Below are 15,504 nucleotides of genomic sequence, written 5' to 3'. Positions count from 1 at the left end.
AAGGCCTTTTTGAAAACAGAGAAAACTCATGAGTGTAATGAGATGAAGACTAGTTGGTAGCTCACAGAGTTGCTGGTGTCTGTGCCCTGGTTATTGACTATGCTGAATGTGAGCCATATCATAGTAACAATTGAGTTTAAGATGAAGGAAAGAAACATGTTCTTATGAAGGGAGATTCTCTGGCAGCTAAGGCTCCTGAAAGAGAGCAGAGAGAGCAAAGGAACAGCATTAGTGGACTACCGTATTAGTTACGGGTGCTTGGGAGTGAACTAATACTTTTCTCAGGAGATTAATATTCCCATTCAAGCAATCGCCATTATTTTCTATGATAATTTAATCATATGATTATGAAGAGGGAAAAAACAAGAAGCAGTCAATTAACCCAGACAGAAGAAACCTCCCATGACTCACTTGAAGTAGGAGAAGATGGTCAGACTGATGACTAAGGACACAATGGAAAGACTATGACCCACCATGGCCATGTAGTAGACACTGATGGCAAGCTGCAGGGAACAAATTGCTCAGCTATGATGAATGTAAATAGATTTATCGCTGATTAAGAGTGATTTTCTTTTAAAATTAAGATGTTAGCCAGCACAGGAAAAGTAATACAATCTTTGCATCTTCTCTTCACAGTATGTGAAAGCAGCACACAGCAATGCAAATAAAACAACTGTAAACTCTCTTCTGAGAGAGAAAGTATTTGCTGAATGGCCATCAATTAAGATGCACTAAACAGTAATCACTGCTGGAGAAATGGCATGGGAATTTTAAATTGATTAAAGACAATATACAAAAAGTCTGACAGGCTTTAGAGATTTGTTTCTGACAGGAATATTCTTCAAACAACTGGCTTGTTCAGTCTAGACATGAGGTTGATTAGACTAAAAGCAGATTTGAGCAAGGTGAAAATTTCTATCAGAACTCTACTTAGACAGATTTTTGAGGGTTAGATGCGTTTGCAAAGTTTTATGGCTTTCTAATAGTTAAATCTCCAAAGTAGTTGGCATCTCCAAATCAGATCAAATGAGATAAGATAAAATTGCAAGTTGAAAGTTGAAAGTGCGAACAAATTCTAACTCCAGTCAGAAAATTTCACAAAAAACATTCATTTATTCAGAAAAATAGCTCCCGAAACAGTGGCACACAGAACCACGCTGAGTCCAGATTACAGTAAAGGTCAATGCTCCAATTTGGTCAATTCAGCCAAAACCAAACCAAATTAAACAAATGCAGTAAATGATGAAAATAGCTCCATTTTACCTTGAGTTTGTGGTTAGTGTGTGCAGAACACATGGTGTAGTTAGACCAGATTCTCTTGCTCTCTGGGTGATGGAACCACTGGCCATCAGGATTACAGACTTTGGTAACCCTCTCTGTTGAATGAACAGATTTTACATGTTATCATAGTTGGCAATGATAGGCCCATTATACATGAAATACAGCACGTGGACGATTTGTAGTACATGCAGTTAGGTCTGTTCTTTGCTGCACAAAGGGACAGTTTTTGCAGTTTTGCCCCTGTAAACCACCACAGTGGATTTTAAATAAAACAATCAACTTGTCCTTGAAGTGAAGGCTTTTAGCTTTAATTAAAAGGGTTTAACAAAATTATTACAGTTTAACAATTTCAACAACTTTTAAACACAGTCCCCCATTTTTGAAGTCTCTTTGTGGAACTTTCTGCATTTAACTAGCGAAAGGGTTGTTTTTGCAATATGCTTTGGGTCATTTTCGTCTTACCCAACAGTTTTGCAGCATTTGGCTGAATCTGAGCAGAGAGTATAGCCCTGTTCACTTCAGTATTCATCCTGCTATTTCAACTAAAAGTCAAAACACCATTCATCACTAGTGATCTAGTTCCACTAGCAGCTGTACGGGCACATGCCATAACAAAGTCTCCACTATGTTGGACAGATGATTCCGCTTTGTCTTCCTTTTCTAGTAAATTACCCTTAGTTTCATCAGATTTTTCTGGAAAGTCAAATCTGGTTTTCAGGTTCATTAGTGTAACCAGTGGTTTGCACCTTGTTGTAAACCATCTGTACTTCATTCATGAAGGTGTCTCTTGATTGCAGACTTTTGACAATGACATGCCTACCCCCTTGAAAGTGTTCTTGACTTGGCTAAATGTTTCAGAGTTGGTTTTCTGAACCATCGACAGAATTCTGTCATCATCCTCTCTAGTTGTCTTCTGATCAGTGCAAAAAATTGTTTTAACACTGCACAAGATTGTTGATTTGGCTACTCCTTTAGTTTTTCCGATCACACTAATAGATTTATTTTGGTTTTGATCCTAATGACGGGCTTCTTCACTTGCACTGATAACTTTTTGAGCCTTACATTGACTAAAATGACTAAAAAAGCTATAAAACACAAATTTATTACTTTGAATGAAATTCAGACATTACATGTCCTTTATTTCTCACGAAATAGCAAGGGAATGGACACCTGTCCAAGAAACTTCTTGTCAGTCCAATGAAAATGAAAATTGGTGACTATGTATCGACTATGTATAGAAATGCCTCTAATTCCTAAACAAATAATACAACATTTTTGTTAAACCCGTTTGATTGTGATTTAGAGATCAATCACATCTTCATTACTTGATTTAAAATTAACTATGGTGGTGTAAATTCAAAACTATAACTATCTTTGTTCAATCTATTATTGACTTAACTGTATCAGTACAAATAAAAAATAAGAATACAAAGAGACACATATTTAACATGTGTGTCCATTACAGCCTTACCAGTAGGGTCAAAGTCCATAAAATATGCTGGACACATCTGCATGACAGTTCCTGGAGCTGAATCATCCCAACATAGCCAGCCATCCCATGTACGGTTACAATAACGGCCTAAAGAGGGCAGAGGAGAAATGTCATTGAGATTTGCATGTCTGTGCAGTGGTAACACACACACACATACACACACACACACGCACACACACACACACACACACACACACACACACACACACACACACACACACACACACACACACACAGCAGCTGGATAGTGTAGTGGTAACACTATAAGCCTTTTTTTGGAAGTTCTAACCAAGTGGTGGCTAAGATGAATAGACACATAGACAGGGGTGCACATAAGTGGTCCGCAGTGAGATTTTCACGGCATATTCTGCACCACATCTCTGTGCGTTCATCATTTGAAGCCAGCTCACCTCCTGCAACCACTTTTCCGAGAATACGTGCTTCTTTTGCGGTTCGGACTCTTTATGACATTTCTTTGGAGGTGGAGGAACACCAAAGTAAATGGTTAAAGGAGCTTATCTGGTGCGCATCTTTTATTTTGACAGTGAATCCGCACCTGCGGACCACTTTTGTGCACCCCTGCACATAGCTCAATACAGCGGCACACAGAAAGGAATTGGCAGTAATACCAGAGGGGTAAAACACCAGGCACTTGTAGACAGAGCAGTTCTTCAAGACTGCAAGACCAGACTGACCAACATGTGCACTGCCTGGATTGACTACAAGAAAGCATATTACTCAATGCCCCACACATGGATCCTAGAATACCTAACACTATACAAGATCAACAGGACCTTAGGAGACTTTAAAGTTTGTAATATTTGCAGATGACACAAATATATTTTGTTCAGGTGTGGAATTGCCACAGGATTTGGAGATGATCACACAGGAATTAACGATATTAAAGAAGTGATTTGATATAAATGAATTATCATTGAATCTAGATAAAAACAAATTTATGTTGTTTGGAAACCAAAATAAAAATATCAAAGTAGAAATATGTGTTGACAATGTATATTTAGAAAGAGTAAATGAAATAAAATTTCTTGGTGTGATCATTGACCACAAGGTCTGTTGGAAACCACATATTACTTATGTTCGAGGGAAATTGGCACGGAGCATTGCCGTCCTGGGGAAAGCAAATAATATATAAAGTAAGAAATAAAATGCTTCCAAAAGAAATCTGTAAATTGTTTATAGAAAGAGAAGGTGGGTGTAACTTAAGAGGGAAATAGAATTTAAAAATACAAAGTGCTAGAACAACTTTAAAAAGTATGTCTATCTCTATAGCAGGAGTTAAATTATGCAACACTCTAACAGAAGAAATGAAAGAAAGTAACAACATAAACTAGTTTAAAATGAAATATAAAAAACAATTTTTTAACAAATATAAGAATGAAGAAAACAGGGTTAACCCAGTGCGGAAATGTTGTTCGTAATAGTGTTTTAGTTTGTTTGTCTCATAATTTGTTAATCTGCAAACGTTACCACGTTTGGTGGTGGGGCTTGTTTATTTGTTTTGTTTATTTGTTTGTTTTGTTTTATCTTTGCTTTACTTTTACTTCATATGTTGTTTGTTTAATTTAAGGCTAAAAGAAAATTAAATTAAAGGCAAAATTTGAGGGGGTAGGGAATAATAAGTGTAGACTTCTGCCTACTCCTTTTCAAACAAAAGAATGGAATGATATTTTGTAATGAATGTGAAGGCGCATGTTTGAAATAAAAATGAACTGAACTGAACTGAACTTCATTACGAACTCAATGGGGACATGGCAAACAACTCTAGAAGCCAACTTCAACTGCATAAGCCTTAAACCCCTTGGTGAGCAATGGCTATGGATACCGACTATGGAGTGGAGCAATTGACAGCCACCTCCTCTACATGGATGACATCAAGCTATATGCCAAGAGTGAATGAGACATCGATTCACCAATCCGCACCACTAGGATCTACAGCAGTGACATCGGAATGTCATTCAGAGAAAGTTGAATAGTAACAAAGAGAGCGAAGGTAGTCAGAAAAGAGGGGATCAAACTACCAGAAATGAATTCCTCAGGCAGCAGAAACCCAAGAAAGAAAAAGAGCAAGGAGAAGAATCATCATGGTAGGACAGGCCCCTTCATGGTATGTATGAAGGCAGATTGAGGAAATTGTATCAGTGGCTGGACAAAGTTGGACTGAAAGACAATACAGAGGCCCTAATCATGGCACCACAAGAAATAGGTCTTAGCACGAGCTCAATAGAAGCAGGGTTCTACCACACCAAGCAAGATCCCAGGTGCAGGCTGTGCAAAGATTCCCTGGGATACATGGAACAACATAAACAAGTGGCTAGCATATATACAGAAACATCCGTGCTGACTATGGCCTGGAAGTCCCACGGTCAAAATGGGACATGGTTCCTAGGGTGGTTGAGAATGACCAAGCTAAGTTCCTGTGGGACTTCCAGATACAGACAGACAAACTGGTGATAGCTAACCAGCCAGACATGGTAGTGGTGGACAAGCAGAGGAAGATGGCTGTAGTGATAGATGTAGCTATACTGAGTAATAGCAACATCAGTACGAAGGAACACAAGAAGCTTGAGAAGTAGGGCTGAGAGAAGAGCTCAAGAAGATGTTAAGGGTGAAGGCAATAGCTGTTCCGTTGGTAATCAGAGCACTGAGTGCAGTGACCTTGAAGCTTGGCGAGTGCCACCAGTAGATCCCAGACATCCAAGATTTCTGTCCAAAAGAGCGCAGTCCAAGGAACAGCAAAGATACAGCTAAAAGAACACCCGCAGGGGCGTGAGGCACCCTAAAGTGATTATACACCAACTGCTCATTTTGAATTTATTTTATCATCCACAGGCAACCCTTTAAATTATTATTACTATTTATATAGATTTTCCATTCATTATAAATAGTGTGTTACTCTTATATAGAGAGTGTAACCACAGCTGGGCTACACAAAGCTTCTCAACAATACTCGGAAATTCGCTTATACCAGGTCCCACAGAGGCATGCTGGGAACTGAAACACACAATAACATTTCAAAGGCAGTGAAGTACTGAATGGGAGTAACAGGCACTGGGGAAATACAAAGGGCAAGTTTCCTTTCTTTCTGACTCACTTCCTCTCTCTCTCTCTTCCTCTCTCTCTCTGTCCCTCTCTCTTTCTCTTTTCCAAGGAATGTGCACACACCAAATAGGAAGGACTGCCAGTAATACACCTCACTTCCTTACTATTCAACTGCTATCAGTTAATTAATATGTTATATGTTGCTTTACGATATATATACACTACTGTGCTGTAAACAAAATGTTGTAATCAAAGAGTGCTTTCAGAAAAAGAAATGATTGTTTATTGGCCCCAAATGTATTCTGCAGCAGGATAATGACCCCAAACACACAGCCAAAGTCATTAAGAACTCTCTTCAGCGTAAACAAGAAGTACTGGAAGTGATGGTATGGCCCCCACAGATCCCTAATATCAACATCATCAAGTGCCTTTATGTATTTTTACTTGATAAACAGAAAATACAGCAACTGCTTTATCACACAGAGAGGTCTACACAATAGCAATGGACTCCTTTACTGCCCCCGAAAGGTGGAGGATGGAAAATATCCAGACTTTTGTTGATGGTGGTTCAGGGGTTTATTTCAAGCCAATTTCACATTCTAAAACAACTTAGTGGGTTAGCGGTAAACAACCCCACCTCCTGTGTATGCTTGCTCTACGGAGCTTTTAAATGCCATTGCTACCAACATTTAAAGTCTTCCGATATAGGTGAGGAATTTAAGTAGTTTTTCTTCTGCCTTGGTGAGATCATGAGTGAAAGTTTTATTTCCCTTTCCTCTTCATTTACTAGTAATGCAACAAGTCATCTGTTCTAGCACTGGCTCTGATATAATTATGTGGAATGTTTTCGTAACACAATGAAAATAGATGAATTTTTATTAATTAATTTTATTAATTAATTGTTTCATGCATACTGTGCATGTTTATATTTGCAGAAGAACGGGTTTCAATGCTTCTTTAATACTGCAGCATCCTCCATCTACCAGGAATAATATACTTAAAAGAAATTCATCCAGCTGGGATGGAACAATGCGTAAAGTGTTATCATCACCTTCTTCTGTTACTGGATCGTGGATTATTTTCAAGTAGCATTCAAACTGAGCAGCCAGGATCTGCCGTCTCGACTGTCCAAGTAAGTCGGCCAAATCCATGTTAGTAAAATTCTCCTGCCGTGGCATTGTTTTTTCAGTGACTGCCAGGGACTCCATATCCTGACAGTGGGCCACCTGGGCAAGGTAGTCATCAAAAACAAAGAGTATGTTAGAGATACTACAAATCTATGTCCTCTAATTTAATCAAAGCACATTCTGGCTTTGACATAAAGCATTAGACACTTAAATAGCTAATGGGTGAAAGGAGTACTCACCTCTGTGAAGAGTGCCAGTGCAACCAGCAGGGAGAGTGTTAGGGTTTTCCACATTTCTCTAAAAGGAAAAGAAGAACATGAACAATGTAATTGTGAAACATCTGTACGCTAAGTCTCCCACCATATGTACATGTGAAGTGGCTTCAGCCGCTTCATTCAAGTACGACATAAAACCACCACTAGCATACATGAAATCAAGCGCCCCGCATAGCGTCACTGTTGCAGGCCGAACCCAAATGCCTCTGTGTGAACGCACAGTTTTTATAAGCACGTTCGTGTATGTTTATTCGCTGTTTGTGTATCTTCTCATTTATCAGCAAAGGAAGTTCATGCTCCCGCAGTCATTTCTCTCTACTGTCCACTCAGGGTCACAGAAACAGATGTGTGTTTATTGTTATTTTGGGGCAAAAGAGCAGCGAGTTCCCTTTAGCTTTTCATCTTTAATGAGCCAGCTAGTTACAGAGTCTCTAACAACAAATACACAGTCAGTGCTTTAATTCTGTTGTTCTCGCTCTCTATAGTCAGACTTTGTTTCGGGGATTTGCTCAATGCAAAAATCTACAGCTGCATATTCTGTTTAATTTTTCCTCGAAGCAAAATGTATTGTGAAACGGAGGCATCTATGTTTTTTTTAAGATTTCAAATGATTAAAGTCAAACACAACTGATAAAATAGCAACATTTTATCAACATGGTTACAAAAACATTTTGCCAGATGTGAAAGGGATATAAACTGAAGAGTGTATGAGAAAAATATCTGAAAAAGCAATAAGAGTTCGCATTATTGTCAATAAATTCTCTGTAGGGGACAGAGTAATGAAAGCATTTTGACAGATGCGAATAAGAGAGATAGAAAAGCAAAAGGGGAAAGAAATGTGTGGAAATGTTGTGAGTCAGAGGTGTTGTTTCTCTAAATATTCAGTTTTATAATTATTTTTGTGTGTGTAAAAGAGCCTGGAGAGAAGAGCTCTCAGAATACAGGCAGACTTGATTTCATCGTCCAAAATCTTCTGCGTGACTGGATCATTTTTTTCCCCACTCAATCCAACAGACTCATATAAGATGAAAACGTTTAAGTTTACAACTGAAATATTCTTGTTTGATGCTTTTGTCTCTGTTGCTTATTTACTCATTGTGACAATAGAATATATTAAAAATAGTTTTGTAACTCTCGTGAAAATTTAGTTCTCTTATTTTTAATTGAACATACACTGGTGATGAAAAGAAAGAAACAAACACTGAACAGTGTAGGTGAGGACAGTAAGCAGGCTTGGTAGACAGATTAACAAATAACAGGACCCATCAAACGCTTAGTTATTCAAATAATTAAACATTTAAGAAAACATGCTTAAAATATAAACTTAATGTATATCAATTAAGTAAATTTCATTTGACCAGATTCCATTAAATGTAACATTTTATATTCTACACAAGTAAAATTACCATATAATAAAATGAAGTTAAGTCAGCATTATCGACATCAATATTTTTTTAGTGTACTAAGCATACCTAAAATAAACTAAAATAACACAGAAAATTAAATGTATGCTGATTTCTTCACAGATTACAGCTTGTTCAAAATGCTTCTATCACTCCAGTTCTTGCTGACTTGCATTGGCTACCCATCAAATATTGTATTGATTTTAAAATCTTGTTGCTAATAAATAATATTGCGCCTAGCTATCTCACTGACCTTCTCAGCCTGTACACTCCTAGTCGAGCGTTAAGATCATCAGGTCAGTTACTCTTGGTGCAACCTAGGTCTCGGCTGAGGACCAGAAGACGATCGTGCCTTTGTCTCAGCTGCACCTAACCTCTGGAACAGCCTTCCTGCTACTACTATTCGTGCCTCGGACTCTATCCAATCTTTCACATTACGGTTGAAAACTTACCTATTTAATCTGGCATTCCCGACTAGCTAGTGCCCTCATCTCATCTATTTTAATCGTATTATTGTATCTTTGTTTAGCCTCTTAGCTGATATTATATTTGTATGAATTGACCCTCCGAATTGAGGTCTGATACCTACTTTATTTAGCCCACACTTCTGGTCTAATTAGTGCTTCCCATCTGTTAGTGTTAGTGCTAGTGCTTGTTTTGTATTTTGGTAATGCCTTTTATATAAATTTATTTTGATCTATTGTAATATTGTGAAGCACTTTTCAAGCCTTTGGTTTTAAACGTGCTATATAAATAAAGTTGTATTGTATTCTTATAAGTCTGGACACAGACTAGATGTCATGTACTTGTATTGCGTAAAACAGCTTAAACTACACTTATTATAAGTAAAATATCAGTTCGCCAATGTTAAATGTTAAAGTCAAGTGCTTCTCAAATACTCATGAGTCAGTCGCAAGCATACAAAAATGACTTGTAACTAGGTTTGAAGTGAAGGCAACACACAGGAAATGTCCCAAGCTCATTACAGTAAAGCTTGCCTGCAAGATTCTTTCCGAACTGCTTGCTTCTGCAGTTTTCCTCCACCAACCCAGAGAAAGTTTTGGTATTGCTGAGTCTGCTAAGATCAAGTGCAACCACGGATTACTTTAGATTGTTTAACCACAGCTTTTTCCCCCAGCTGAGGAGTATTTCAAATCGACTGCAGCACAGGGGGAATTTAATGTGAATATTGATCTTTAAGTAACTTACAGAAGTAAAAAAGTCACTTGTGTTTTTGCATTCTTTATATTAAGAATCATCGACTATTATCTTTACTACTACCATGTGCAAATAGGTTTCTGATTTGGTCTTTTAATGCCATCCTACCAGCGAAGAACAACATCGTAGCCACAGGCTATTGTAGCCTGCCCTTACTTTTTTTTTCTTCACATCACAATCTGTGCTGTGACAGTTTTTCCCATGAACTTCAGTTCTGAGTTTCCGTCAGTGACAATGATGACACGCACAAACACACACAAATATTTATAATTATGATTCAATCCATCAAGAACCAAACAATGATTGCCCCGCTTTCTGTTTTGTACACAGCTGCCTCTCGTAATGTATTGTTCCCCATCAGAACATTGTTAACCCAAGGACACGCACTCACACATATCATAATGCCTTGGCAAGTGCTCGCTATGTGCCATTGTCACCAATAAACACTGCTTGCAATCTATCTGTGAATTGTAGCCAAGTGGTTTGGATTGTCTTTGTTTTGCGGTAACAAACTGAGATGCTATTGCTGATTCGTCACTTCCTTTGTCCCTGTGGTTTTATTGTCTTTTATTTTCTCTCAGGCCGTCACCTCTCAATTTGAACTTAGGTGATGCAGATGCATGCTGATTTGACTGTACCCAGAGAATTGTGTGTCCTATATTCAGCCAGACACATTAAGACGCACACATACAATAAAGCCGACACCCTTTCCGCTTGATCTCTTTCTTTTTCTCTTACTGCTGCTCTTGAAGACTCTTCCTCTCAAACTATTTTTTGTCCTCTGGTTTTTCTCATCCTACACTGCTTCCTGTCAGCATTTATCTCAGTCATACCGGTTCATCTGGTGAGAACAAAAGCCCGAAAATCACTGACATGTCAGTGACACTGAAGAATATTGTGACTGCTTTTCTTTTACGGCTATGAAAAAAAGCTGGGAATCACTGCTGACCAGTGTTTGAACTCAGAGATTCAAACAGTGTTTAAAAAAGAAAAGTCGTACTGAGTGCAGACATAAAAAAAACACATCACTTTGACAAAGCATCAGCACATGCAGCTTACAATAACCTGGTTCATGAAGAAAACAATGAGTCTTTATACTGTAGCTCTGAGCGCCATTACCACTGTAGCTACAGCAAGCCAGCTGGGACAGTATCACTAATACTGTGTAAAATAACAACAATAACACAAGTTTCCCCCCTAATTTAGTTAACCTTTCCACACCATTATATTAAGAAATTTTGCTTTATAACTCACTATGCTGTCAATCTCCAAACAATCTCCAAATTTTGACCATGTTTATTAAAAGTCCCAGCACTGTCTGCAGTACACGTAGCAGAGTAGCATAACAGCTGAGCAGACACTGATGTGGGTCAAGTCCCTGTGCTTTTCTTGTGTTGCATGGCTTACTTGGATAGATATTTATATTGCACTAGTCTACACTTACCCAGCGCTCAAATATTTACACTGTAAAACCAAAAGATCCACACACATACACAGAGCAGTTTCTATGCCCTTTTGGTGCATTTTGTCCAGCACACGCACACTCATTGCCACTACATGGTGGTTCAGTAACTTGCAAGAAGCTTCCCCCTGATTAGTAGGCTTTGGTTTTAATCAGCTGTGCTGTGATTTACCACCATATTTATACTTGAATGATCAGTTTTCCACAGATGAGGTTTTTTTCTTATAAAAAATAATTAAAAGTCTGTTAAGGCATTCTTGTGGTTCCTTGACTTTCCAAAATTAAAGCCTTCATCTGTCAGGCTCCTCACCTGTGGAATCAACCCTCAGTTTGACTTCAGGAAGCAGACATCCTCTCTACTTTTCTGCTCATACGCTACTTATCCTTTTCTTTTCTCTTTCCTCTCAAACCCAACAGATCGTGGTAAAAGACTCCCGCCTCTCTGACCTTGATTGTGCTTGAGGTTTCTTCCTGTTAAAAGGGAGCTTTTAATTTCCACCGTCACCTACTGTTTTCTCACAGGTTATCATTTCCCCATTGATACTGTACGTCTTTACCCTACAGTATAAATTGCCTTAAGGTGTTGTTGTTGTGAGCTGGGGCTAAACAAATAAACCTGAATTAAATTAAATACTTTAAAGATTAGGTTTCAAACTTTCTTTTTTATCGGGCAGATCTTGTAGACTTAGGTCTGTTGATCAGCACCTACTCGTAATAGCAATTTTCCAGTGGACAGCTGACCCTGCATTCTCAGTCATAGCCCCAAAACTCTGGAATCATCTCCCTCCTCAGATTAGGTCATCTACCCAACTACCAATCTTGAATTCCCAACTTTAAACATTCTTCTTTTCATTTCCCAGCTTCAGGCCAGCTTCTGTTTTATTTTCCCCACTGTGTCTCTTTTTCTTTTACTATCTTCATTTTTAGTATTTATGAAAGTTGCTATGAATTTATTTTTATTATTATTTTTTTATCTTTCATTTGTATTGTTTTCTTTTTTGATTGATTGATTGATTGATTTTGATTTTACTGTTGTGCAGCATTTTGGTCAGTGTCTGTTGTTTAAATGTGCTGTAGAAATAAACTAACTTGACTTGACTTTTTGATAAAGCTTACTGTTACTGTGGATCACGTGATCCACTAGCTGCTCACATTACAGTCCTCCATGAGGCTGATCCTGATCTTGGAAAAACTTCCTTCCAGGCTGATGATCCTGGAATAATGACCTTTTAACTGGAAGTGTCTTCCTGTTAAAAAGGAAGGCTTGCTCCACATAGTGCTTGCTCATAAGGGATTATTTGAATGTTGGGGTTTTCTCTCCAATATCATATCTCAATAAAACTGAATTTAATTGGAATTAGATTGACATGTATATGATTATTGAACTAGTGACAAAAGCACTAAAAGCACTATTTTAAAATTTTAATTTTAAAATAAAAATAAAAACATTAGCAAAATTGCATAACAGCAACTAAACTCCAGTATAGGTCAGGCTTTTTCCAATAGCTCAGTGCATTCCTTTAATAGAGTTCTTTCTTTCTTTCTTTCTTTCTTTCTTTCTTTCTTTCTTTCTTTCTTTCTTTCTTTCTTTCTTTCTTTCCCTAGTGAGATGTTTAGATGGTCTGACAGCGGTCACTGTCAAACTGGTATGCATTGCTTGCTTGTCTGGTAACAGCTGTAAAAACAAATCAAGGCCACCAGTTCACCACATGTAGCAGCCTCACACTAGTAATAATGCAGGAGTAACAGCAGAGAGTCATCACCTATTGGAAGTGCTAATAACAGAAAATACTAACATGAGTCCAAACACGTGTCAGATGCTGTAGCCTTTCTTGGCAACCACAGAACTCAAGGTGATGTTTTCAGTGGATGGCGAGGTTTCACTCACAGACCTCGCAACATATGCACAGCAGTTTGAAGTAATTAGGCCAAACTGCTACTTCACAAGTGATTTTGGCAAATGAATTCTGACTACATTAAGATAAACTGTCAGACTCTAAAAGAAGGAGCGACCTAACAATAAAACCTAACACGTTTTATGGAATAGAAAATGAAGAAACATACCAGGATCCTGATGTCCTGAGGTCATAAAATGCTTTAAAAAAAGGATCAGTCATCTGTGGTATTGTGAGAAGCCTTTATTGCTAAAGACTTTTTCTCGCCTTAAACAGAAGTGTTTCTCATTATTTTTGTTAAACCAAAGTGAGTCTAATAAATCGTCCCTTTCCCTCTTTCTGGAAGGCAGAACATAAATATGTCTACATCTGAAAAAGTACAAACTGTACCTCTTGATAGTTCATGAGAAACAGAAACATGGGAGTCTGACTGGAGTGGCCCGTATTAAGCAAAAAGTCAGAGAAAAATATTGATAATGTAGAGATAGCTTAACAATAACAACAACCGTGCTATGTTTCTTTGGCCTGTGTTCCACCCTTTCATTTCCTTCCAGTGTTTGAATATCACCACACTGTAATGTTTTTGCACAAAATACACAAGAAGAACAATCCTGCCCACAAGAAAACCACCACCCTGTAGCTTTAACGCTTCTTGTAATGAGGAGCTTTGAAATGGTTGCTGTTCTTCAGATACAGCAGGCATCAAAACCACATCAACATACTGAAGATTGTGGCCCACATAAAGGACCCCTTGAGCTCTCCTGCATTATCCAGGGCCCAGGGGAGAAAAAGCTTGACCTTGGCGCTTCTAAAACCAATACAATTGTTGTAGATTTCCATTTTTGAAGGAATGGATTACACCTTAAATCGGTGAGGTCATCTTTGCAAAAAAAGCCAACAGTGCCTACATTTTCTGGGGGTGAAAAATGTAAAAATATACAGTCATCGAAAGAATTCTGCAGGTCTTTTGTAAGAGCATCAGTGATAGCTTGATTTGTAGCTATGACGAACACTGGCACAATCCGCTTCCGAAGAACATTTGGATCAGGAATACAATAATCGTACTAGATCGGGAATCACAAAACACTTACAGGAACAAACTACAGTTAAATGGGTTAAATGAATCAGGACACAACACACTGTCTACAGGATCAGTACACAATTTCTCCAGCTGCACATAACCATAGCAAATTTCCCATCAACCTCCTGGTACTTGGACTGGTACTTATATGTTAGAAAGGACTATATCCAGTCCATTTACTAATACTAGTCCATTTACGATTTATCCTTTGCCTTTTGGACACACACTGTTTTATATTTATCTTGAACTATGTCTATCCAGCTAATATTATTATATTTCATTTAGTTATTTCATTTGAGCTTTACATGACCATTTTAATTTGAACAGTATATTTAGTTTTATAGTCTCACAGTTCTTAAACCTGGCTCCTATTTTATCTTTCAGTGTGAACGGACGCTCTTTTCCAAAAATGAGACGAATAAAGTCAATTTCATCTGAATCGAGCTATTTACTGACAAGCTCCCTAAACGCCTACTTTTTCTCAAACTGCCTTTTCCTTTAAATCAGTTGTGACGTCCTATAGTTTCCACAATGCCAGTTTGACAGCATCCAAAGAGTGGTCATTTCCATCATGAAGTTACATGTGCAACATGTGTAGGCAGGAGAAGCAGTGGTGATGTTATCAGCAGAAGATACAAGAAGACTTCCAATTAGGGGGGAACTACGAGAGACACAGCATGTCTCATAACATCACTGCATTCCGGTCTTTTGAGGTAACTGTTTCTGAGAAATAGTGTTTCTGTAGTGTGGTCAGTGTGTCCTGTATAGCACTGTTTTCCCTGTTTTACTGTGTTTGCTAAAATCCCCTATCGTAGAGTAAGAGTTTAGACCTTCCCCAGTCCTTACTGAATAGATTTAATTCATTATTGAATCTAGTTCTTCATGATCAGTGATATTGTAGCAAAATATATTCAATTCAGTTCAGTTTTATTTATATAGTGCCAAAACACAACGCCAGTCACCTCTACCCACATAGCAAGCAGGTCTGGCCTGGATCTGGTATCAAGCCGGCACTGCTGGTTGACTTCTGGCATGATAAGACGTATGTCATCCAGATATGGGCCAGGTTTGGCAATGATGCCACTGTTTATGCGATGGCACGCCACATCTGGCCCGATTGTGGTTTGGTGTGTGTGGCCCAGGCCCATAGAAAATAGGTCTTCCCTGGATCCGGCATCAAGCTGGCACTTCTGACTGACTGGTGTCATGG

General features: G+C 38.3%; 1 protein-coding gene across 1 annotated transcript in view; it reads right to left on the bottom strand.

Annotated features, from left to right (window-relative positions):
* calcrl2 (calcitonin receptor-like 2) overlaps positions 1-15,504 on the bottom strand; it is a 44,780-nt gene that overhangs the window by 8,343 nt on the left and 20,933 nt on the right. The window contains exons 3-8 of the mRNA XM_040013633.1: positions 7,200-7,257; positions 6,885-7,059; positions 2,753-2,860; positions 1,264-1,376; positions 412-503; positions 66-195 (exon numbers count right to left, since the gene is read on the bottom strand). Of these exons, the coding sequence (XP_039869567.1) occupies positions 66-195; positions 412-503; positions 1,264-1,376; positions 2,753-2,860; positions 6,885-7,059; positions 7,200-7,257 (676 nt within the window). The remainder of the gene's footprint in view (positions 1-65; positions 196-411; positions 504-1,263; positions 1,377-2,752; positions 2,861-6,884; positions 7,060-7,199; positions 7,258-15,504) is intronic.

This window comes from Simochromis diagramma, unplaced genomic scaffold (assembly GCF_900408965.1).
Source record: "Simochromis diagramma unplaced genomic scaffold, fSimDia1.1 OVJJ01000705.1, whole genome shotgun sequence".
In the NCBI taxonomy this organism is placed as follows: domain Eukaryota; kingdom Metazoa; phylum Chordata; class Actinopteri; order Cichliformes; family Cichlidae; genus Simochromis; species Simochromis diagramma.
Note: the sequence above shows the minus strand (reverse complement) of the source record. Positions and strands in the feature narration are given on the sequence as shown.